This window comes from Nematostella vectensis, chromosome 2, assembly GCF_932526225.1.
Source record: "Nematostella vectensis chromosome 2, jaNemVect1.1, whole genome shotgun sequence".
Lineage (NCBI taxonomy): Eukaryota > Metazoa > Cnidaria > Anthozoa > Actiniaria > Edwardsiidae > Nematostella > Nematostella vectensis.
The window spans coordinates 4,062,300-4,088,527 of record NC_064035.1 but is presented as its reverse complement, the minus strand read 5'-3'; the positions used below and the strand labels follow the sequence as shown (position 1 = coordinate 4,088,527).

Sequence of the window (26,228 nt, the reverse complement as noted above, 5' to 3'; positions counted from 1 at the left end):
GCGCAACAGAAACAGTTTCGACCCATGGCAGAGGTATCTTTTCCTCGCGAACTCCAGCCCAGCGAAATACAGAAAAAAGAGGCCCCTGCTAGCAGGGAAACAAGAGCCTTGCTAGTTATTTGTTTTATCATTCGCGAGTCAGCGGCTACACGTAGGCTATCATTAGCATCACAAAGTTTCTACACGTCTCCTTTGCCGATAAAAATTTATGATATGAAAGGTCAAAAAAACCCATATTCCTCCGCGTGATACCATCTAAAAGCAACACAAACATACAAACTGATATGGAATATGACCCTACGAATATTTATTTAGTCATGGAACCCACAAGAAGATAGACTTCCATTGACTCAATGCATTTTGATGAGCATAAATTGACACGCGATGCACTTGATGGCTGTTTTCCGTCAGTTAAACAGAGTGCACTCGCTTATTGAGTATTATACCTTATCTTTGCAGTTGAATGCTTCTGCCCCTCGTTGATACATGCTGGGCAGGAATGTGCTAAAGCTCGTGGGGTTCATACTGACAAAGCATTCAACACTAGGGGGCGCAGGGTTATTTGCGTATTCTGTCTGGAGGCCACAATTGGAGTCATCTCACACTGGAATAAGAGGGGAAATTTTATAGATGGTAATATAGTGTCATGAGTTTGGGGAAGCGAAAATGATACCAAGTTCAGTTCAATCTAGTTGACACATCTTTCAAAAGATTTCCAGCGTTTCCTGTCAAGACTCGAGGACCAGTCGAGTGTTTGACTTCTTGAAACTTCGCCTGGAGGAAGCGATTAACTCTTTCTTTTGGTTGGAACCTAGATTATACTCTCTATTATCTTGGATGTAACCAAAGGCCACCGATGAACTATGTCAGAATGTTTGTAAGACCGTATCATGGTATTTGTTTTATGGTTTTATTAGTTGTAGTGTTTCTCTGTGATGACCTCCAATGTGACTTGCAGTTACCAAAGAAGTCTCAAGACACTGAACATGTCTCGAATTCAAGTTTGACTCAACGGTATTTATCGTACGGGGTAGCCTCAGAGGAAGGGTTCAATTTAAGAATGGACGTTTACATACGGATTGCAAATCTTGTCAAGCTCCTTCGTCACCACCATCGTCAGGATTGGACCCTGGTCTTACCACCGTGGGAACACCTATACCACTGGAACACCTCGCGAAAACAAGACCAAATCCCATGGGCGATGTTCTTTGATGTACCAAGCCTATATTTATATACACCTGTAGTCGAACTTGGATTTCTACGGGAAACATTGTTTGACGAGGTGATGGTTTTGCAGCGTGACCGGAGTTGCTGCATTTTTTTGGAAGAACAGAGGATCCGCCGGGATCAATGCATAGAAGACCCGGGGTACTTCCGTGACAGTCGAGGGTACCACCGGGGCCTAATGGGGTCCTTCCAGGTATCCTCGATTATGTACCAGTGTTATACAGTCCAGGGCACTGCCCGCGTACTCCACGATCATCTCACCCACACTAAATCAAGGTTTGTAGAGAAGGGAAAGCTGATGGCTGCACAGCCCCGTACCATGGATTTTTCTTGGGGTGTGCGAAATCCGAAAAAAGTGGACCTACTTTTTCTGGGGTGTGGATGAAATTTTTGATAATCTCACCACCCCCAAGAGAAAACGCCACGTATATTATCGGATTTGGCTACAAGTTTGACTTATAGAGTTATGACATACCAGATTGATTTAGAACGCCTTTTTTGTCTATTCGCTTATGCTATATAGTTTTATCTACAAATAGCACGTTTATTGCTAGCTGTAATTGGACTCTACGCCGTTGTTTGTGTGTGTGTGTGTGTGGGGGGGATGCGAACGCACCCCTCTGCACCACCCCCCCTGGGTACGGGCCTGGTGCAGAGGGGTGCTCGCACTGTATTATTACTGTTTTGATCGCATGCTCTCCACAGGCGCGTATCCACGGATGTGCTGAGGGGAGGGGGATGCAGTTATATAGTTTTTTTTTTTGCTTTTGCTCACCTGGTAGGATAACGTAAAAGATTACTGTGACCTAGCAGCATGGAGTAGACTTCTATTTGAGGAGGAGACAAGTTGGAAACATGCAAAATCAATTTATTTTGCCCGGCGCTACCATAAGTCATATTTTAATATTTTAAATTGCCTTTAAAAAGGCAATTTCCCGGGGCCTTAGGATAATACTAGCCAGACTGTATTTTATGAATGCCTCATGCAATTTTCAATACAATGCAAGTAGCTAATAGATTAATTTGACCTTTCGTTGCTACTGCAGAGAAAAAAATATCTGAGGGAAACAAGTTGTTGGTATTCAGTTAAAAGAAAATTATCTGTCGGAAGACAAGTGAATAGGGTAATTAATAATTTGAAAGGACCGATACTAATAAGGACCGGTAACAACAAGTGGTAAAAGACGATAAGCTGACGCACCGTACGCGAGTGAACTGAAAAGTTTTTTTTTTAGAACAGAGGAGTCTCGAGGTTTGAGTAGTTGTAAACGTGTAACTGTATAACGTAAACAAAAGGGCCACAAAAGAAATACAGGGCAAATATGATCAGTAGCATAAAAAATGAGAAAGAATTGATCAAATATAAAGACAACACAGAGACAATCACTCGTGGTCTCAATTGATTGGCGAGCAGGACAATAGGTCACAGGTTAGCCAATCGTAGCCGGTTTTCAGTACCATTGAGTAGCATTTGATCCGGTCCCGTAGGAGATTTGAATGAATTGAACCACAGAAGAATCTTCGGGAAATGGCCCTAAACACTGGTTACTTTTTAGCCATTATTGTGTTTAGTAGTTCTTGCCTCAGAACTCTCGCTGCAGACATACTAGACGAGGAAATAGCCTTTAATACAGCAAGCAATCATGGTCTCAATGTTGGAATACTCGAAGGAAACTTCACGAAAGATTCGAGACAACGGTACCTCATTTACGACGTAAATCCTGGAGAGGGGTTTAATTTACGCCGAGATGTTTACATGCGGGTTGCTAACCTAGTCAAACTGCTCAATAAAAAGCAGAGTTGGGTTCTAGTTACACCCCCATGGCGGCGATTATACCACTGGAGGTCTAGAATCGAACAAACTGGGCTACCGTGGAGAACTTTCTTTGATATGAAAAACCTTGCTCGATATGTCCCAGTTATAGACTTCGACCAATTTTTAAAAGTTAATGGAGGTACGGGCATAGACGAGATTATATACCTCCAGCGATACGCGGAGGGCTGGAAAGACGGAGTATGGGAGGAAAAGATCGACGATCGAGACTGCATAGATAATCCCGTGTACTACAAAGATGGAGGCAAATATCGCGGCTATTTCTGGGGAATGGCCGATGTTTACGCGCGCAAATTCAAATGTGTTTCTGTCCAAGGAACGGCTGCAATCATGGAGCCCTATTTGCTTGATAAAATTAAGTCTAGGTACGGCGATAATCTCAACTTCAAGAGTTTAGAAAATTAATTCATTGGCCTTGCTATACATGCTTTAGTCAATAGAAGCGGGCTTTGCAGCGCACTTTGCGCACACCTTGGATTCGTGTGCCAATAACTTTTTTGTTATTTTGATAACACGCATCTGCAAAAATAGCCTACAGGCCGGAACATGCTCGTGCGTGTGGCTGGGAGAGTGCCTCACAGCAAACATTTTTATTTCAAATATTCTACAGGTTTCACTTCTAGTTATTTTGTTTGTTTGTTAAGCTATCCTATTGTAAGGCTAACTCCTTACCTTTGGGAAAAAGTAGTTTATAGCACTATTCCCAATTATTATTATTTTATTTTTTTACAATTTTTAGCATTTTAGGAATTAGAAAATTACTAAATGTTCCAAGAAGAGCATACCAGCACACCCCTTCTAGGATTTCATCTCTGAATTTTGTCTTGTTTTTTTTTTACAGGTCAGTATTTATTGACAGGTTTGAAGAAGTGCTTCACATTCACTATGGACAGAAAGATTACTGGGAGGTACTATACATACAATTCATTTGAATTTACTATACATACAATTGATTTCAATTGTCCCTGGGATTAACCTCCCCCCCCCCCTCCTCCCCCTTTGAAATACACAAGAAATATCACAAGGGCCTAATAGAAATCCTGGCTATAATACAAAAGCCTAAACATGCCTCCTTGATTAATGGCACAAAACCCTAAAACATTTGTCTATAATTACAGTGTGTGTCAATTGTGAGAGACCCAGAATGATAGTAGACTATATTTCTATACTCACAAGTTGTGGATCGATAAACTGTTATAGGTCCATCCATGAAAAAAAAGGGTTTGTTAATGAGCCTGTTAGTATTTGAGATACTAAACCTTAGCCAACTCATTTGAGATTATCCAGAAATATAGTTGAAGCATAAAGTGACGGCAGAGGTTCATGAGGCTGGTACATCCAAGTTGATCCATTACTCCTTGTCAGTTTGTGCACCATAAAATTCCTGATGTTTAATATTTAAACACTTTTTATCAACTCTGAAAAGAGTCAGCTAACTGAACCTTAAAATACCACACTTGATGACTTGTATCTTTTACTTAATTCAGGCAAGAAGAAGTCTGGTATTTGCGAAGCACCTGCGTGATGAAGGAGATAAATTTAGAAAAAAGTTTCTTCAATCAACAGATGAAGAAGATAACACTCTTATGGATGAAGACTGGAGAAAGAACAAGAAGCAGGAAGGCTTGGCCAAAGGGGGGCCCTACATCGGGGTGCACCTCCGAAGAGCAGACTTCCTTTATGCCCACCCTGATAAGGTACCATCACTTGATAATGTTGCCAAGCAACTGAAGAAGTTTCTAAAAAAGGAGAAGCTTGAAAAGGTGTTTCTATCAACGGATGCTGACCAATCAGGCAAGTGCAGTTTACGATTCAAATTCCGTGTGTGACGTCACGCATCACATAATTATTTATATCACGCATCACATAATTATATTTATATGATATTATATTATGATATTTATACTTTAATATCATTTATTTAGTAAGCCATATCTACCCTTCATTATAAGTTTACCATAAAATTATTTAAAAAGAAATGTACATTATATACCCTGCTTCACTCAGACAAATACGGACGCAGGCGCGTACACAGGATTGGCTGATGGGGTTTTGCAATTATAGGTATCATATGGAAAAAGTATAGTGTATGAAGATTCCTATGGCCAATTTTTGGCGGCCAAGAGGTATGCGCACCCGCACCCCCTGTGTACGCGCCTGGGACGAGGTAGGCTGGAAATCGAATGATATCCTCAAATAGACGTTTCTCACTCAGCTGCCCCAGATGACATTGTTAAGTTGTTCGATGCTACCACATTTTGCCTCTGCCTGTTTTGAAGACTTGAAATACATAAGACCTCAATGCCGCCACCGCTTTTGTCAGATGGAAGACCGTGTTCTGCAGATATAAGGTTGCTAGAGACTGCAACAGCATTGCAGCAAAAACAGCACTTTAACAGAGTCTTGACTTCGTTGCGAAATTTTTCGTTCATCAAGACATAAATGCAAACGTTTATAAGACCATTACAATATAGTATTGCGTACGCAAATGCCGCTGTTGAAGGAGGTGTTACAACCCCTTGTATTTCCAATGCCATGGAAGGGGACCAGCAGACAATAAATGCCAGCAGGGTGGCTATGATCATCCGCGTGGCCCTGGATGCGGTGCGTGCGTTGCGCTGGTTCACAGTGCCTTGCTGTTCTCCTGGCGTGTGGCGAGTCCACAGTTTGTACCCAATCCACGTGTAGATGAAAACCATGGCGACGAGCATCACTAGAAAGACAGTCATCATAAAGATGCCCGTACGTCTCATATCTTGTATTCCACAGAAGACTTTTCCATCACCTCGCTCTACCAGGCACATCGACATCGCACTTTCTACGCTCAAAAGCGCAACCAACCATGTTGCCGATACAGCGTACTTGAGCCAGCCCTTCATGGCCTTGTGCTGCAGCGGTCGTTTGACGGCTAGAAATCTGTCCACAGATATGAATAACAGACTGAACAATGACACGTAACAGGACAAGTAAAATACTGAAATACAAATTCGGCATGTTATCTCTCCCACGAGACCTCCAAACCACAGCATACCATCCCAGAACCACGCCACCGTGATTGGACAGCCGATCAGGGTGACTGTGACGTCACCAACTGCCATATTTAGGATGAGGATATTGGTTGTAGTGCGCATGCGTGGCTTGCTGTTCACGTAAATGGTCAGCACGTTCGCGACGGTCGAGAGAAGACTGGGGAGGATTTGGAAAGCTGAAATAGCAATTTTACCTTCGTAAGACAAGCCCACGTAGTTGAACGCAATTTGGCATTCTGAAAAAAGAAACAAGTTTAATGTTGACGTGGCCAAAACATTCTTTTATAGTCTCAATAAAATTAATAGTTTTATAGTTCCATTTAGGCAAACAAGCAAGCTACAAGGAACTCTGCTAAAATTTTAATTTTCAGAGCTTGGCCGATACAGATTGCTTATGGGGTATACATCCTTGCTTTCGATTTCCCCTTGCCAGGTGCTCTATTTTCCACGAATGAGTCATGCGATCCCCTTGCTACAATCTGTTACAAAACTAATGGGACACTTTCCCTCCCCCTTCCTCAATGTTGGAGGCAAATGATCACCTTGCTACTGCTTGTGTTTTGAGCTGAAAAATCGCCTCTAACCAATATTAATCGGGGGGAGAGGGTTGGCGGTTGTTCGTATGGGAAGTGTCCCACTTACTTTTGTTGAAGATTGTAGGTGCTCTATTTTCCACGAATGAGTCAAGCGATCCCCTTGCTAGGTGCTCTATTTTCCACGAATGAGTCAAGCGATCCCCTTGCTAGGTGCTCTTATTTTCCACGAATGAGTCAAGCGATCCCCTTGCTAGGTGCTCTATTTTCCACGAATGAGTCAAGCGATCCCCTTGCTAGGTGTTCTATTTTCCACAAATGAGTCAAGCGATCCCCTTGCTAGGTGCTCTATTTTCCACGAATGAGTCAAGCGATCCCCTTGCTAGGTGTTCTATTTTCAACAAATGAGTCAAGCGATCCCCTTGCTAGGTGTTATTTTCCACGAATGAGTCAAGCGATCCCCTTGCTAGGTGCTCTATTTTCCACGAATGAGTCAAGCGATCCCCTTGCTAGGTGTTCTATTTTCAACAAATGAGTCAAGCGATCCCCTTGCTAGGTGTTCTATTTTCAACAAATGAGTCAAGCGATCCCCTTGCTAGGTGCTCTATTTTCCACGAATGAGTCAAGCGATCCCCTTGCTAGGTGCTCTATTTTCCACGAATGAGTCAAGCGATCCCCTTGCTAGGTGCTCTATTTTCCACGAATGAGTCAAGCGATCCCCTTGCTAGGTGTTCTATTTTCCACAAATGAGTCAAGCGATCCCCTTGCTAGGTGCTCTATTTTCCACGAATGAGTCAAGCGATCCCCTTGCTAGGTGTTCTATTTTCAACAAATGAGTCAAGCGATCCCCTTGCTAGGTGTTATTTTCCACGAATGAGTCAAGCGATCCCCTTGCTAGGTGTTCTATTTTCAACAAATGAGTCAAGCGATCCCCTTGCTAGGTGTTATTTTCCACGAATGAGTCAAGCGATCCCCTCCCTCTTTTTATATCAATAACATATGTTTACATTGACGTTCCCATAGTAACGACGTAAGGGTGCAAAGGGATTTTCGACAGTTATTAGCAATATATCTCAGATATCAATTTAAGAAATTCTTATGGAAATCTTTACTTTTGAATTCGGACCAACTACATATTTTAAACGTATTTTAACAACATTTTTATTAATTGCTTATTATTGCTTTCTAAAATCTAAAAAAAAATCATTGAAATTAATCGCGTTTTGGCCTTTCTATAATGAAGAGGTTTTTTTTTATTTTCTTGACCGGGAATTGTAAGTTTGTATTGTATTTGTTAGGTTTCCCTCATTAATAAGCGTTGAATCGAATACAAATTGCGAGCATGTATTTTTTTTACTCAAACTAAGATTTCTGTGTTTAATTCGTAGTGTGTACAAATGTAGGTGAAGGTCATTTAATTTTTTTTCATATTCCCTTCAAAACTAGTTTTTGTTTTATTAGGATATTGTGTATTTGTGGAGGATATACTTACCATTTGAATTTGAAAGGTTTCCCATATTTTCGGTAAACGAGGGATCGTGTTACGGAACTTACTTCTTCTCTGTTTTTGCTGTGGTTATGAAAGCAGGATAGCCTAGCGGCGAGCTTAAGATCAAAGGAATTGTGTGAAAAGTTTATTAGAATAAGCTTATTAAAATAACATAGACATAGATAAAAAGAAGACTTTATGGCACCCAGCTGTCTTTTCATTCCTTTTTATTACTTTATTTGTTAAATTTCTTTACTTTAGAATTTGTAAAGAGAAGCACAGTAATTGGATTTATTGGTGGTAGAAAAACAGCTGAAATTATATTTTTACCCACGAAGCCGCATAAATCTTAGCAGGCCGTACCCAGGATTTTTCTTGGGGGGGGGGAGGCGAAATCCGAAAAAGAGGACCTAATTTTTCTGGGGGAGGGGGGGAGGGAGGAAGTTTTCTGATAAAAATCTGACCACCACCGAAAGAACAAAAAGGGTTTTTTATGCCTTTGCAGTATCTCCACGGGACGTTTATTGTGGGATTTGGCTACAAATAAAGTCTGAGTTATGGATTAATGACATACCAGAGTGGATCTAGCTTATGCTTTATAGTTTTGTCTACGAATAGCACGTCTATTGAGAACCGAAAGTAGACTTTCGGCCGTTGTGGAGGGGGGGGAAGTTCGTACCCCCTGCGGGCCTGCGGCATCGACGTATGTACACACTAGCGTTAATAAAAGTTTATTTTTTTCAAAATTTTCTCATATTGGAACACTGAAGTTACCGACAAAAAAACTATTCGGATAGATCTTTGCACGAACACCAGAACGAAATTATAGCAGTTGATTGGCATGGGGGGTTAATTTTGATTATCTCACCAGAGTACTGGAAGTTTCACAGCTGTTATGATTAGGCTAGAATGAATGTGGATTTTACTAATTGTAGGAAGCAAATATACAAGTCAAGATATTTGCTCTAGCTTATAGGATAATTCAAGGTTAAAAGTATTCTTGAGGAATTTTTAGTTTTTTATTAATTTACATTGAATAGCAGGATGTTCGTTTAGTTATAAGAATAAGTGAAATATTGACTTCATTGGATCGCACTATGCTTCGGGACTTAAATGTCCCAAAAATTAAACGGTCCAGCCTCAACTGAAAAGAAAACGTTCTTTATAAAAAAAAAGAGTGTACATGGATGGCTGTCTGGTCGTAGCGTATAAATATAGCGAGCCTAGTTAAGAGTGTACATGGATGGCTGTCTGGTCTTAGCGTATAAATATAGCGAGCCTAGTTAAGAGTGTACGTGGATGGCTGTCTGGTCGTAACGTATAAATATAGCGAGCCTAGTCAAGAGTGTACATGGATGGCTGTCTGGTCGTAACGTATAAATATAGCGAGCCTAGTCAAGAGTGTACATGGATGGCTGTCTGGTCGTAGCGTATAAATATAGCGAGCCTAGTTAAGAGTGTACATGGATGGCTGTCTGGTCGTAGCGTATAAATATAGCGAGCCTAGTCAAGAGTGTACATGGATGGCTGTCTGGTCGTAACGTATAAATATAGCGAGCCTAGTCAAGAGTGTACATGGATGGCTGTCTGGTCGTAGCGTATAAATATAGCGAGCCTAGTCAAGAGTGTACATGGATGGCTGTCTGGTCGTAGCGTATAAATATAGCGAGCCTAGTCAAGAGTGTACATGGATTGCTGTCTGGTCGTAGCGTATAAATATAGCGAGCCTAGTCAAGAGTGTACATGGATGGCTGTCTGGTCGTAGCGTATAAATATAGCGAGCCTAGTTAAGAGTGTACATGGATGGCTGTCTGGTCGTAGCGTATAAATATAGCGAGCCTAGTCAAGAGTGTACATGGATGGCTGTCTGGTCGTAACGTATAAATATAGCGAGCCTAGTCAAGAGTGTACATGGATGGCTGTCTGGTCGTAGCGTATAAATATAGCGAGCCTAGTTAAGAGTGTACATGGATGGCTGTCTGGTCGTAACGTATAAATATAGCGAGCCTAGTCAAGAGTGTACATGGATGGCTGTCTGGTCGTAACGTATAAATATAGCGAGCCTAGTTAAGAGTGTACATGGATGGCTGTCTGGTCGTAGCGTATAAATATAGCGAGCCTAGTTAAGAGTGTACATGGATGGCTGTCTGGTCGTAACGTATAAATATAGCGAGCCTAGTCAAGAGTGTACATGGATGGCTGTCTGGTCGTAGCGTATAAATATAGCGAGCCTAGTTAAGAGTGTACATGGATGGCTGTCTGGTCGTAACGTATAAATATAGCGAGCCTAGTCAAGAGTGTACATGGATGGCTGTCTAGTCGTAGCGTATAAATATAGCGAGCCTAGTTAAGAGTGTACATGGATGGCTGTCTGGTCGTAGCGTATAAATATAGCGAGCCTAGTCAAGAGTGTACATGGATGGCTGTCTGGTCGTAGCGTATAAATATAGCGAGCCTAGTTAAGAGTGTACATGGATGGCTGTCTGGTCGTAGCGTATAAATATAGCGAGCCTAGTCAAGAGTGTACATGGATGGCTGTCTGGTCGTAGCGTATAAATATAGCGAGCCTAGTTAAGAGTGTACATGGATGGCTGTCTGGTCGTAACGTATAAATATAGCGAGCCTAGTCAAGAGTGTACATGGATGGCTGTCTGGTCGTAGCGTATAAATATAGCGAGCCTAGTTAAGAGTGTACATGGATGGCTGTCTGGTCGTAGCGTATAAATATAGCGAGCCTAGTCAAGAGTGTACATGGATGGCTGTCTGGTCGTAGCGTATAAATATAGCGAGCCTAGTTAAGAGTGTACATGGATGGCTGTCTGGTCGTAGCGTATAAATATAGCGAGCCTAGTTAAGAGTGTACATGGATGGCTGTCTGGTCGTAACGTATAAATATAGCGAGCCTAGTTAAGAGTGTACATGGATGGCTGTCTGGTCGTAGCGTATAAATATAGCGAGCCTAGTCAAGAGTGTACATGGATGGCTGTCTGGTCGTAAGGTATAAATATAGCGAGCCTAGTTAAGAGTGTACATGGATGGCTGTCTGGTCGTAGCGTATAAATATAGCGAGCCTAGTCAAGAGTGTACATGGATGGCTGTCTGGTCGTAACGTATAAATATAGCGAGCCTAGTTGAGAGTGTACATGGATGGCTGTCTGGTCATAACGTATAAATATAGCGAGCCTAGTTAAGAGTGTACATGGGTGGCTGTCTGGTCATAGCGTATAAATATAGCGAGCCTAGTTAAGAGTGTACATGGATGGCTGTCTGGTCGTAGCGTATAAATATAGCGAGCCTAGTTAAGAGTGTACATGGATTGCTGTCTGGTCGTAACTTATAAATATAGCGAGCCTAGTTAAGAGTGTACATGGATGGCTGTCTGGTCGTAACGTATAAATATAGCGAGCCTAGTTAAGAGTGTACATGGATGGCTGTCTGGTCATAACGTATAAATATAGCGAGCCTAGTTAAGAGTGTACATGGATTGCTGTCTGGTCGTAGCGTATAAATATAGCGAGCCTAGTTAAGAGTGTACATGGATGGCTGTCTGGTCATAACGTATAAATATAGCGAGCCTAGTTAAGAGTGTACATGGATGGCTGTCTGGTCGTAGCGTATAAATATAGCGAGCCTAGTCAAAAGTGTACATGGATGGCTGTCTGGTCGTAACGTATAAATATAGCGAGCCTAGTTAAGAGTGTACATGGATGGCTGTCTGGTCGTAGCGTATAAATATAGCGAGCCTAGTTAAGAGTGTACATGGATGGCTGTCTGGTCTTAGCGTATAAATATAGCGAGCCTAGTCAAGAGTGTACATGGATGGTTGTCTGGTCGTAGCGTATAAATATAGCGAGCCTAGTTAAGAGTGTAAATGGATGGCTGTCTGGTCGTAACGTATAAATATAGCGAGCCTAGTCAAGAGTGTACATGGATGGCTGTCTGGTCGTAGCGTATAAAAAAATATAGCGAGCCTAGTCAAGAGTGTACATGGATTGCTGTCTGGTCGTAACGTATAAATATAGCGAGCCTAGTTAAGAGTGTACATGGATGGCTGTCTGGTCGTAGCGTATAAAAAAAATATAGCGAGCCTAGTCAAGAGTGTACATGGATGGCTGTCTGGTCGTAGCGTATAAATATAGCGAGCCTAGTTAAGAGTGTACATGGATGGCTGTCTGGTCGTAGCGTATAAATATAGCGAGCCTAGTTAAGAGTGTACATGGATGGCTGTCTGGTCGTAGCGTATAAATATAGCGAGCCTAGTTAAGAGTGTACATGGATGGCTGTCTGGTCGTAACGTATAAATATAGCGAGCCTAGTCAAGAGTGTACATGGATGGCTGTCTGGTCGTACCGTATAAATATAGCGAGCCTAGTTAAGAGTGTACATGGATGGCTGTCTGGTCGTAACGTATAAATATAGCGAGCTTAGTTAAGAGTGTACATGGATGGCTGTCTGGTCGTAGCGTATAAATATAGCGAGCCTAGTTAAGAGTGTACATGGATGGCTGTCTGGTCGTAGCTTATAAATATAGCGAGCTTAGTTAATAGTGTACATGGATGGCTGTCTGGTCGTAACGTATAAATATAGCGAGCCTAGTTCTGTACGCTGCTTCTGCTGTTGTGTGCTGGCCCTCGGGCAAACAATTAAAACTCGACTTAAAGATCCCGGCCAGTCCCCCCAACACTTGTTTGGACTATAAATTGGTTTAATAAGGCTGAAGGCTTGGAGGTTCTTTGCTTAAAGTCCAAACCACTTCTCATCTTAATCAATTTGATAAAGGATAATGCAAGCTTTACCAAAAAAGTAATTTAAAGTTTATTGTAATATTGTTAACTTTTTTCCGCTCGCTCTTCCCGTTCCGAGCGAGCTCTTTCGGGTTCGGTCCGGACCCGCCTTACTATCCAATGTTTATTGCCACGTAGTTCCTCTTGTAACCACTACTTGTCATTTTACCTCTTGGCTACCTTCTTGATTTGTCTGAATTATATATCATATCCCCAGATGTAACCACTACTTGTCATTTTACCTCTTGGCTACTTTCTTGATTTGTCTAAATTATATTTCATATCCCCAGATGTAACCACTACTTGTCATTTTACCTCTTGGCTACCTTATTGATTTGTCTGAATTATATTTCATATCCCCAGATGTTGACTACTTGAAGAGCAAGCTACCAATTGTTAAGTACGACCCCCCGCAAAGGATTCTGGAGAAGTTTGGAGACGGAGGAGTGGCGATCATCGACCAGTGGATTTGTGCGCATGCTCGGTTCTTCATCGGCACTTGCGAGTCCACATTCTCTTTCCGCATTTATGAAGAGCGAGATATTCTAGGTTTCCATGGCGATCAAACGTTTAATTGTCTTTGTGGGGATAAGGAAATCGGCAAGTGTGAACAGCCAACGAAGTGGAGAATTGTCTACTAGATAGAGTCTAGACAACTCACATAATTACTAGGTTGTAAGAGTAGATAAAAACATTGATGAGATAATTTTACTAGGGGTATCGGAGTAGGGTTAGAGTAGATCGTCTGCTAGACAACTCATGATAGAGTTGCTTGGAAATAGGTTTGAAAAACGTATACAAAGACTCCAGAAACGTATGTGAAATACAGTTTATCCCTAATATAGCGAGCACTTTTTCCCAAAACCACAATTTCAAACTCTGTAAATTGTGCTCCCACACGGGACCGAAAAAGTCGGTATGGAGTCTCCTACGGAAGTAGGTTTTGAAAAATATATATACATATATACGGAGATTTTATTTATTACACTGTAAAAACTTTATTATAATGATAATAGATGTAGTCCTTAGGTCTTAAAAGCAAAACACATAATGAGTTTGCAGCTAGAACTCCATATGCCGATCGGCATTTGCCGTAATTTAGAGCACAGTTTGTGGTACGCAAAGATCCTATCCACCTTCCCCATGTCCCGCAACTGAGGTCAGGGGGCTGGCGAGGTTTTTTCCTTGACTTCGGTGGTTTCACGCGCGCGTCGCAAAGTGGGAAGTTGAATTCAGAGTTTAATGAGACACCGAGTAGCTCTACTGCATTCTGTGGAGCGTGTTCATGGCTACTTCGCGGAAGTGACCTCTAAAGATGTCACCTTTCCGTCTACGAAAAGGTACGCAGGAGCACCAAGCCCTTATTTCATGCCGAAACTTTTCATTCATTGAAAAGTAGACGCAGATATTGATAAATCCGTTGCTATAAAGAAAAACGTAACTTGCGGCAATCAAATTGCTGTTTGCCTCGTCACATATGTTAAAGACTAAGTATAAGAAATGTACAATCATCCAAAAAGACCAGCAGACAACAAATGCCAGCAGGGTGGCTATGATCATCCGCGTGGCCCTGGATGCGGTGCGTGCGTTGCGCTGGTCGCACAGTGCCTTGCTGTTCTCCTGGCGTGTGGCGAGTCCACAGTTTGTACCCAATCCACGTGTAGATGAAAACCATGGCGACGAGCATCACTAGAAAGACAGCCATCATAAAGATGCCAATACGTCTCGCATATTGTATTCTACAGACGACTTTTCCATCACCACGCTCTACCAGGGAAATCGACATCGCACTTTCTACGCTCAAAAGCGCAACCAACCATGTTGCGAGACCCTTGAAATAAAATAAAAGTGCTTGCGTCACGAACAGTAATGTGAGCAATATGAGAATTTGTTAGCCAGATTAGATTGTCTATAATGTAAGCAATATGAGAATTTGTTAGCCAGATTAGATTGTATATAATGTGAGCAATATGAGAATTTGTTAGCCAGACTAGATTGTCTTCTAAATACGATATACCACCCTTACTCGAACAGAAAGGCTAAATTTTTTCCTTAATATGTTATTACGATCTATGCTTCTTCTCGCATTTTATTAACTATATTTACTTATTTAGTACTTTTTTCTCGTCAAGGTTGCATGTTCATTTTTTTTTTCAAGGTTTCATGTTGTTATTTTATAAACATGTTAAATTTTAAAAATTATAAAACATTTCATTAGAATACTCACAATATACTGGGAACTTCTTCAATTTCAAAAACTTGGTCGATATGTTTTTTGACATGCGTTTTATCCGAAAAAAACCCGGTTCTATTCATATCCGGTTTATTTTGTCATTTCTACCACATATTTCGAGGCCTGCTACGGCCCTATTTGAATTTGATTTTTGCTGCTGCCTGAGTAAATGGTTGATGAATTTCTACCGACAACTTAATTAATATTTACTGAGTGCCGTACACAACTTTCGTAAGTAACCTAATTTTGAAATTGAAATGTTTTGCCACTCATTGCCTAACATGTATTTACTTCTCGTTTCCTTCATCAAGAGTAAAAAAAAAACTATAAGCTTTGAACTGTATTATTTTCCTAACAGGAAATTGATTTCTTTGTAATTATCTTAGTTCCTGAAATATAGAAATTGCTCATGTTTTATAAATTGAATTGTTTTCATCATTGGTTAGAGGGATGCCTAAGTACTTGATTTTGAAATGTTTTCATTTGTGGCTATGTAATTGTCTATTCCTTTCTAACTTTTATTTATTCTTTTTTTTTAAATACACAATAATAACAATATTGAGGTCGATCATTACCGAACTAAGCCTTATTCATGATTAAATGTTTTTTGAGTCCATTCGCCTTATAATCGGAAGAAGCTTTTACAAATGGCAAATCTGGATCGCTGCGTGCAGAATTCATATGTCACGGTTGCATTTTTTTTTTTGCAATATTTGCAGATTAGCACGACCATGTAATTGGTATCGTTGCTCAAATTTCTTGAAAAATACAAACATTCAATGTAAACTAGGTATAAAAAGTTCTTATTTTTGTTGAAAATCCAGTTTAGCAAAAAAAGTAGGTTTTCTAAATGTTATAGATATGTTTCCGTCTTCTTGTAAAGACAATAAAAGTTGAAGATCCGGAAAAATAATTATGCGTGCTTTTGAGCAACTTCACGATACCTGATTATCATAACACAATCATAGTAATATTACAAGGCATGGTTCTCATAATTACATTATATTACAGGCTAATACCGCATTCACACCAGCACTTAAACCAGTCGGTTTAATTAAACTGGTTCAAATCTCAATCTCCCAAGAGCGGACAGAACCAAGAACAAAACTGAATATACACTGTGCTGTACATGTTAATAAGTGATCATTTAGCTAGTAAGAATTCAACAGAATGAGAAACTTGGCAAGTTAAAAGGCAAAGAAAAACCTTGTTTAACTAAACACGGTTTTGGTGTGAATGCAGCATAAGACTATCAAACAAATGGTTCTGATGGATGCTTCGTTTCACAGGGGGTATGCCAACGGCAGTCCCTGAATGGGAGTGGCATTGCTTTGCCTCGATACCCAAAGGATAACCTGGGTCCGCTGTACTGTTGCAATCACAGCTTTACGGTATCTCTTAAACAAAACCAGAAAACCAGTGTTATGATCGGGTTGTAGAAAGCCGAGGTTTTGGCAAAGATAGCAGGAAGCGTGACCGAAATAAAGGATAGATCGCGAGCATGTCCAGTGATCGAATAGAAAGAGATGACCGCATACGGAGTCCATGCAACCAGGAACGTCATAACAAAAGCCATTTTTGCCGTTTTCTTCTCCGCCTCCATAAGTCCTTCGACGTTTGCGAGCTGCGTCCCCCATCGTTTGACTTGCAAGGATTGTACAGCCAAGTAGATTCGGGAGTAACAGAACGCCATGGTAAAGAGGGGGATTAAATAGAATAAAACGAAGAGAACACTGACGTAAGAGATACTAGCAGAGTCACCTCTTTCCCAGTCCACAGAGCAGGCAAAACCACCGACCTCAAGTTTGTACTGCGAGACACCGAGCAACGGTAACAGCGCCAGTGTCCATCAGAGCACCCTGATCAATCAGAGCACCCTGATCAACACGACGGCCTTCAGGACTTCTGTTTTCGTCAACTTTGAGACCATACACTGTACGATATTCAAATAACGCTCTACTGCAACTAGCGTAAGATGGAGTGTCGCAGGAAGGCGTGGCCAAGCAACTGAAGAAGTTTCTGATAAAGGAGACGCTTGAAAAGGTGTTTCTATTACCGGATGCTGACCAATCAGGCAAATGTAGTTTACGATTCAAATTCCGTGTGTGACGTCACGCATCACATAATTATTATATTTATATGATATTATATTATGATATTTATACTTTAGTAAGTCATATCTACCCTATATTATAAGTTTACCATAAAATGGTCTGAAGCGGAAAAAAAAAGAAATGTACATTATATACCCTGCTTTACTCAGACAAATACGGACGCAGGCGCGTACACAGGATTGGCTGATGGGGTTTTGCAATTATAGGTATCATATGGAAAAAGCATAGTGTATGAAGATTCCTATGGCCAATTTTTGGCGGCCAAGAGGTATGCGCACCCGCACCCCCTGTGTACGTGCCTGGGACGAGGTAGGCTGGAAATCGAATGATATCCTCAAATAGACGTTTCTCACTCGGCTGCCCCAGGTGACATTGCTAAGTTGTTCCATGCTACCGCATTTTGCCTCCGCCTGTTTTGAAGACTTGAAATACATAAGACCTCAATGCCGCCACCGCTTTTGTCAGATGGAAGACCGTGTTCTGCAGATATTTGGCGAAGGTTGCTAGAGACTGCAACAGCATTGCAGCAAAAACAGCACTTTAACAGAGTCTTGACTTCGTTGCGAAATTTTTCGTTCATCAAGACATAAATGCAAACGTTTATAAGACCATTAAAATATAGTATTGCGTACGCAAATGCCGCTGTTGAAGGAGGTGTTACAACCCCTTGTATTTCCAATGCTATGGAAGGGGACCAGCAGACCACAAATGCCAGCAGGGTGGCTATGATCATCCGCGTGGCCCTGGATGCGGTGCGTGCGTTGCGCTGGTTCACAGTCCCTTGCTGTTCTCCTGGCGTGTGGCGAGTCCACAGTTTGTACCCAATCCACGTGTAGATGAAAACCATGGCGACGAGCATCGCTAGAAAGACAGTCATCATAAGGATGCCCGTACGTCTCATATCTCGTATTCCACAGACGACTTTTCCATCACCTCGCTCTACCAGGCAAATCGACATCGCACTTTCTACGCTCAAAAGCGCAACCAACCATGTTGCCGATACAGCGTACTTGAGCCAGCCCTTCATGGCCTTGTGCTGCAGCGGTCGTTTGACGGCTAGAAATCTGTCCATGGATATGAATAACAGACTGAACAATGACACGTAACAGGACAAGTAAAATACTGAAAAACAAATCCGGCATGTTATTTCTCCCACGAGACCATCAAACCACAGCATACCATCCCAGAACCACGCCACCGTGATTGGACAGCCGATCAGGGTGACGATGACGTCACTAACTGCCATATTTAGGATGAGGATATTGGTTGTAGTGCGCATGCGTGGCTTGCTGTTCACGTAAATGGTCAGCACGTTCGCGACGGTCGAGAGAAGACTGGGGAGGACATGGAAAGCTGAAATAGCAGTTTTACCTTTGTAAGACAAACCCACGTAGTTGTACGCAAACTGGCATTCTGAAAAAAGAAACAAGTGAAATGGAAGAGTACTTAAGAGACGCGGCCAAAACATTTTCTTCATGCTTTGACTCAATTTTAGACTAGTCTCAATAAAATTAACTAGTTTTATAGTTACATATAGGCAAACAAGCAAGCTATAAGGAACTCTGTTAAAATTTTTGAGTTTCAGAGTTTGGCCGATCCAGATTGCTTATGAAGATCTCGAAACGAGTCAAGCTATTCCCTTGCTAGGTGTTCTATTTTCTACGATTTTCTTCTACCTTTTTTTTATATCAATAACATATATTTACATTGACGTTCCCATAGTAACGACGTAAGAGCGCAAAGGGATTTTCGACAATTAATAGCAATATATCTCAGATTTCAATTTAGGAAATTATTATGGAAATCTTTACTTTTGAATTTGGACCAACTACATTTTTTAAAGGTATCTTAACAACATTTTTATTAATTGCTTATTATTGCTTTCTAAAATCTAAAAAAAAATCAGTGAAATTAATCGCGTTTGACCTTTCTATAATATCTGAAATCTGAAAAATAAGTTTTCAGATTGTTTTGCACAAATATTACTGTTATTTTTTCTTGACCGGGAATTTGTAAGTTTGTATTTTGTTTGTTAGGTTTCCCTCATTAATAAGAGTTGAATCGAATACAAATTGCGAGCAGCATGTATTTTTTTACTAACAAATTATAATTTCTGTGTTTAATTCGTAATGTGTACAAACAGACAAATGTAGGTTAAGGTCTATAATAAAGTTTTTCTCCATATTCCCATCAAAACAAGTTTTTGTTTTATTAGGATATTGTGTATTTGTGGAGGATATACTTACCATTTGAATTTGAAAGGTTTCCCATATTTTCGGTAAACGAGGTGTCGTGTTACGGAACTTACTTCTTCTTTGTTTTTGCTGTGGTTATGAAAGCAGGATAGCCTAACGGCGAGCTTAAGATCAAGTGAATTGTGTGAAAAGTTTATTAGAATAAGCTTATTAAAATAACATAGATATAGATAAAGAGAAGACTTTATGGCACCCAGCTGTCTTTTCATTCCTTTTTATTACTTTTCTTTTAAAAATTCTTTACTTTAGAATTTGTAAAGAGAAGCACAGTATTTATTGGATTTATTGGTGATAGAAAAACAGCAGAAATTATATTTTTACCCACGAAGCCGCATGAACCTTAGCAGGTCCGTACCCAGGATTTTTCTTGGGGGGGGGGGGGGGGGGGGGGGGTGGCGAAATCAGAAAAAGTGGACCTCATTTTTCTGGGGGAGGGGGGGGGGGAGGGAGGAAGTTTTCTGATAAAAATCTGACCACCCCCGAAAGAACAAAAAGGGTTTTTATGCCTTTGCAGTATCTCCACGGGACGTTTATTGTCGGATTTAGCTACAAATAGAGTCTGACTTATGGATTAATGACATAATAGAGTGGATCTAGCCTATGCTTTATAGTTTTGGCTACGAATAGCACGTCTATTGAGAACCGAAAGTAGACTTTCGGCCGTTGTGGGGGGGGGGGGGTGAGTTCGTACCCCCCCCTCCCCCTGTGTACGGGCCTGCATAGCGTGCTCGTCGGTTCTCATTCGGGGTTATTTGGCGATTATTTGTTTTGGAATATTGGGAATTTTGTGGCGCGAAAACGGACGAGTAGCGTTAGACCTGGCGTACCCTCAGCCACAGCCCCGGCCCTGGCTCGTTCGAAAACAAAACTTCTATATTTTCTCAAAAACAGGCGTGTGCCGAAAAACCGCAAAGCACTCTAAGTCTACGTGGATGCGCTGTTGGTAAAATGAAAATAATTCATAACACTTTTTATTTTTTCGTGATTAACCGACGAGCCTGCGGCATCGTCGTTTGTACACACTAGCGCTAATAAAAAAATTATTTTTTTTCGAAATTTTATTTTTTTGACAGAAAAACTATTCGGATAGATCTTTGCACGAACACCAGCACGAAATTATAGCAGTTGATTGGCGTGGGAGGTTAATTTTGATTATCTCACCAGAGTGCTGGAAGTTTCACAGCTGTTATGATTATGTTAGAATAAATTTGGATTTTACTTATTGTAGGAAGCAAATATACAAGTCAATATATTTTCTCTAGCTTATAGGATAATTCAAGGTTAAAAGTATTCTTGAGGAATTTTTAGTTTTTTATTAATTTAGCTTGAATAGGAGGATGTTCGTTTAGTTATAAGAATAAGTGAAATATTGACTACATTGGATCGCACTATGCTTCGGGACTTAAATGTCCCAAAAATAATAACGGTCCAGCCTCAACTGAAAATAAGACGTTCTTTATAAAAAAAAAAAGAGTGTACATGGATTGCTGTCTGGTCATAGCGTATAAATATAGCGAGCCTAGTTAAGAGTGTACATGGATGGCTGTCTGGTCGTAACGTATAAATATAGCGAGCCTAGTTAATAGTGTACATGGATGGCTGTCTGGTCGTAACGTATAAATATAGCGAGCCTAGTTAATAGTGTACATGGATGGCTGTCTGGTCGTAGCGTATAAATATAGCGAGCCTAGTTAAGAGTGTACATGGATGGCTGTCTGGTCGTAACGTATAAATATAGCGAGCCTCGTTAAGAGTGTACATGGATGGCTGTCTGGTCGTAACGTATAAATATAGCGAGCCTAGTTAAGAGTGTACATGGATGGCTGTCTGGTCGTAGCGTATAAATATAGCGAGCCTAGTTAAGAGTGTACATGGATGGCTGTCTGGTCGTAGCGTATAAATATAGCGAGCCTCGTTAAGAGTGTACATGGATGGCTGTCTGGTCGTAGCGTATAAATATAGCGAGCCTAGTTAAGAGTGTACATGGATGGCTGTCTGGTCGTAGCGTATAAATATAGCGAGCCTCGTTAAGAGTGTACATGTATGGCTGTCTGGTCGTAACGTATAAATATAGCGAGCCTAGTTCTGTACGCTGCTTCTGCTGTTGTGTGCTGGCCCTCGGGCAAACAATTAAAACTTGACTTAAAGATCCCGGCCAGTCCCCCCAACACTTGTTTGGACTATAAGTTGGTTTAATAAGGCTGAAGGCTTGAAGGTTCTTTGCTTAAAGTCAAAACCACTTCTCATCTTAATCAATTTGATAAAGGAGAATGCAAGCTTTACCAAAAAAGTAATTTAAAGTTTATTGTAATATTGTTAACTTATTTCCGCTCGCTCTTCCCGTTCCGAGCGAGCTCTTTCGGGTTCGGTCCGGACCCGCCTTACTATCCAATGTTTATTGCCACGTAGTTCCTCTTGTAACCACTACTTGTCATTTTACCTCTTGGCTACCTTCTTGATTTGTCTGAATTATATTTCATATCCCCAGATGTAACCACTACTTGTCATTTTACCTCTTGGCTACTTTCTTGATTTGTCGGAATTATATTTCATATCCCCAGATGTAACCACTACTTGTCATTTTACCTCTTGGCTACCTTATTGATTTGTCTGAATTATATTTCATATCCCCAGATGTTGACTACTTGAAGAGCAAGCTACCAATTGTTAAGTACGACCCCCCGCAAAGGATTCTGGAGAAGTTTGGAGACGGAGGAGTGGCGATCATCGACCAGTGGATTTGTGCGCATGCTCGGTTCTTCATCGGCACTTGCGAGTCCACATTCTCTTTCCGCATTTATGAAGAGCGAGATATTCTAGGTTTCCATGGCGATCAAACGTTTAATTGTCTTTGTGGGGATAAGGAAATCGGCAAGTGTGAACAGCCAACGAAGTGGAGAATTGTCTACTAGATAGAGTCTAGACAACTCACATAATTACTAGGTTGTAAGAGTAGATAAAAACATTGATGAGATAATTTTACTAGGGTTATCGGAGTAGGGTTAGAGTAGATCGTCTGCTAGACAACTCATGATAGAGTTGCTTGGAAATAGGTTTGAAAAACGTATACAAAGACTCCAGAAACGTATGTGAAATACAGTTTATCCCTAATATAGCGAGCACTTTTTCCCAAAACCACAATTTCAAACTCTCCCACACGGGACCGAAAAAGTCGGTATGGAGTCTCCTACGGAAGTAGGTTTTGAAAAATATATATACATATATACGGAGATTTTATTTATTACACTGTAAAAACTTTATTATAATGATAATAGATGTAGTCCTTAGGTCTTAAAAGCAAAACACATAATGAGTTTGCAGCTAGAACTCCATATGCCGATCGGCATTTGCCGTAATTTAGAGCACAGTTTGTGGTACGCAAAGATCCTATCCACCTTCCCCATGTCCCGCAACTGAGGTCAGGGGGCTGGCGAGGTTTTTTCCTTGACTTCGGTTTTACGCGCGCGTCGCAAATTGGGAAGTTGAATTCAGAGTTTAATGAGACACCGAGTAGCTCTACTGCGTTCTGTGGAGCGTGTTCATGGCTACTTCGCGAAAGTGACCTCTAGAGATGTCACCTTTCCGTCTACAAAAACGCACGCAGGAGCACCAAGCCCTTATTTCATGCCGAAACTTTTCATTCATTGAAAAGTAGACGCAGATATTGATAAATCCGTTGCTATAAAGAAAAACGTAACTTGCGGCAATCAAATTGCTGTTTGCCTCGTCACGTATGTTAAAGACTAAGTATAAGAAATGTGCAATCATCCAAGAAGACCAGCAAACCACTAATGCCAGCAGGGTGGCTATGATCATCCGCGTGGCCCTGGATGCGGTGCGTGCGTTGCGCTGGTTCACAGTGCCTTGCTGTTCTCCTGGCGTGTGGCGAGTCCACAGTTTGTACCCAATCCACGTGTAGATGAAAACCATGGCGACGAGCATCACTAGAAAGACAGCCATCATAAAGATGCCCATACGTCTCGCATATTGTATTCCACAGACGACTTTTCCATCACCACGCTCTACCAGGGAAATCGACATCGCACTTTCTACGCTCAAAAGCGCAAACAACCATGTTTCCGCTACAGCGTATTTGAGCCAGCCGTTCGTGGCCTTGTGATGCAGCGGTCGTTTGACGGCTAGAAACCTGTCCACGGATATGAATAACAGACGGAACAATGACACAAAACAGGAGACGAAAAAGGTGACATGTCCAATGCGACAGGTTATATATCCCGCAAGGCCTCCAAACCAAGTGAGATTATCCATGATCCACATTGATGTGATTGGGCAGCCAAACAGCGTGACGATGACGTTACCAACTGCCATATTAAGGATGAGGATGTTCATTGTAGTGCGCATGCGTGGTTTGCTGTTCACGTAAATAATCAGCGTATTTGCGACGGTCGAGAGGAGACTGGTGAAGATGTATAAGGCATAACTAATTTGAAGGCCAGCTTTTCCGACGAGATTGACGCATTCAGGAGTGCGTGAGACCCTGGAGATAAAAATAAATGTGCCTTGCGCCAGGAGCAGTAATGTGAGGAATATGAGAATTTGTTAGCCAGATTAGATTGTCTTCTAAATACGATATACCACCCTTACTCGAACGAGTAATGTGAGCAATATGAGAATTTGTTAGCCAGATTAGATTGTATATAATGTGAGCAATATGAGAATTTGTTATCCAGATAGATTGTCTTCTAAATACGATATACCACCCTTACTCGAACAGAAAGGCTAAATTTTTTCCTTAATATTTTATTACGATCTATGCTTCTTCCCGCATTTTATCAACTATATTTACTTATTTAGTACTTTTTTCTCGTCAAGGTTGCATGTTCATTTTGTTGTTTAAAAAAAACAGATATTCATTCGTTTTTTTTTTTGTAATTATTAAGCGTAATTTAATAGGAAGCTTTACTAAATACTTGTTTTTAATTATCTGATTATCGTTTAAATAGAAAAGAATTGTGCTGTAAGTCCCTCGGTAAACGTTCTCTTACCATTTGTAAAGTTTTGTTCCATGTTTGTTGGTGGAATCTGGGAATTTGCGATAGATGCTACAATTTTAAAAGCGAGCATCTGCTTCTTGTCATATCTTGCTCGGTGTGGGTCTTGGTGGCAAGGATAAGTACTCAATGAACAGATTATAGAGGATCCAAACTAATCAGTTGTCGCGACGATTCGAATAGAAGGTGATTTTAAAAAAAAAACACTGAGAAATCTCGACTTTTTTAGAGTAAAAGTACAAATTACACTTTAATTTACACAAATTCCACAAGAAAATGACCAGTAGGGGCGTGGCAGAGTTTCTCCCATATTTTCTTAATGTTTCTGTATTGTGCCCCCCCCCCATATTTCGAGGCCTGCTACGGCCCTATTTGAATTTGATTTTTGCTGCTGCCTAAGTAAATGGTTGATGAATTTCTACCGACAACTTAATTAATATTTACTGAGTGCCGTACACAACTTTCGTAAGTAACCTAATTTTAATTGAAATGTTTTGCCACTCATTGCCTAACATGTATTTACATCTCGTTTCCTTCATCAAGAGTAAAAAAAAACTATAAGCTTTGAACTGTATTATTTTCCTACCAGGAAATTGATTTCTTTGTAATTATCTTAGTTCCTGAAATATAGAAATTGCTCATGTTTTATAAATTGAATTGTTTTCATCATTGGTTAGAGGGATGCCTAAGTACTTGATTTTGAAATGTTTTCATTTGTGGCTATGTAATTGTCTATTCCTTTCTAACTTTTATTTATTTTTTTTTAAATACACAATAATAACAATATTGAGGTCGATCATTACCGAACTAAGCCTTATTCATGATTAATATTCATGATTAAATGTTTTTGAGTCCATTCGCCTTATAATCGGAAGAAGCTTTTACAAATGGCAAATCTGGATCGCTGTGCAGAATTCATATGTCAAGGTTGCAATTTTTTTTTTGCAATATTTGCAGATTAGCACGACCATGTAATTGGTATCGTTGCTCAAATTTCTTGAAAAATACAAACATTCAATGTAAACTAGGTGTAAAAAGTTTTTATTTTTGTTGAAAATCCAGTTTAGCGAAAAAAGTAGGTTTTCTAAATGTTATAGATATGTTTCCGTCTTCTTGTAAAGACAATAAAAGTTGAAGATCCGGAAAAATAATTATGCGTGCTTTTGAGCAACTTCACGATACCTGATTATCATAACACAATCATAGTAATATTACAAGTCATGGTTCTCATAATTACATTATATTACAGGCTAATACCGCATTCACACCAGCACTTAAACCAGTTGGTTTAATTAAACTGGTTCAAATCTCAATCTCCCAAGAGCGGACAGAACCAAGAACAAAACTGAATATACACTGTGCTGTACATGTTAATAAGTGATCATTTAGCTAGTAAGAATTCAACAGAATGAGAAACTTGGCAAGTTAAAAGGCAAAGAAAAACCTTGTTTAACTAAACACGGTTTTGGTGTGAATGCAGCATAAGACTATCAAACAAATGGTTCTGATGGATGCTTCGTTTCACAGGGGGTATGCCAACGGCAGTCCCTGAATGGGAGTGGCATTGCTTGGCCTCGATACCCAAAGGATAACCTGGGTCCGCTGTACTGTTGCAATCACAGCTTTACGGTATCTCTTAAACAAAACCAGAAAACCAGTGTTATGATCGGGTTGTAGAAAGCCGAGGTTTTGGCAAAGATAGCAGGAAGCGTGACCGA

The 26,228-nt window shown here is 40.6% G+C and overlaps 1 protein-coding gene and 2 long non-coding RNA genes across 4 annotated transcripts; 1 reads left to right on the top strand and 2 right to left on the bottom strand.

Annotated features, from left to right (window-relative positions):
• Positions 1–280: 280 nt before the first annotated feature.
• Positions 281–1,164, bottom strand: LOC116619560. The gene is made up of 2 exons (XR_004296743.2): positions 1,077–1,164; positions 281–604 (listed from the first exon to the last, which is right to left on the bottom strand). It is a non-coding gene; the product is annotated as an uncharacterized LOC116619560 (long non-coding RNA).
• Positions 597–14,760, top strand: LOC5514857 (GDP-fucose protein O-fucosyltransferase 2). 2 transcript variants are annotated; one of them, XM_048724153.1, is made up of 4 exons: positions 597–1,503; positions 3,903–3,969; positions 4,549–4,855; positions 13,260–14,760. In XM_048724153.1, the coding sequence occupies exons 1-4, from the start codon at positions 857–859 to the stop codon at positions 13,535–13,537; spliced, it is 1,299 nt and encodes a 432-aa protein (XP_048580110.1). In that variant the 5' UTR covers positions 597–856; the 3' UTR covers positions 13,538–14,760. The 2 variants fall into 2 exon arrangements, with proteins under 2 accessions (XP_048580110.1, XP_048580109.1); XM_048724152.1 differs by lacking the exon at positions 597–1,503 and adding an exon at positions 2,689–3,426.
• On the bottom strand, positions 5,824–6,822 carry LOC125561064. Its single transcript, XR_007307077.1, has 3 exons — positions 6,733–6,822; positions 6,285–6,326; positions 5,824–5,977 (listed from the first exon to the last, which is right to left on the bottom strand). It is a non-coding gene; the product is annotated as an uncharacterized LOC125561064 (long non-coding RNA).
• Positions 14,761–26,228: the final 11,468 nt, after the last annotated feature.

What these genes read in the sequence shown, in the direction of transcription:
- LOC5514857 (XM_048724152.1), top strand. Translation starts at nt 2,756, where the DNA reads ATGGCCCTAAACACTGGTTACTTTTTAGCCATTATTGTGTTTAGTAGT. An exon ending in CTTGATAAAATTAAGTCTAG is followed by an intron (nt 3,427 to 3,902) that starts GTACGGCGATAA and finishes TTTTTTTTACAG; the next exon opens with GTCAGTATTTATTGACAGGT. An exon ending in AACGGATGCTGACCAATCAG is followed by an intron (nt 4,856 to 13,259) that starts GCAAGTGCAGTT and finishes TCATATCCCCAG; the next exon opens with ATGTTGACTACTTGAAGAGC.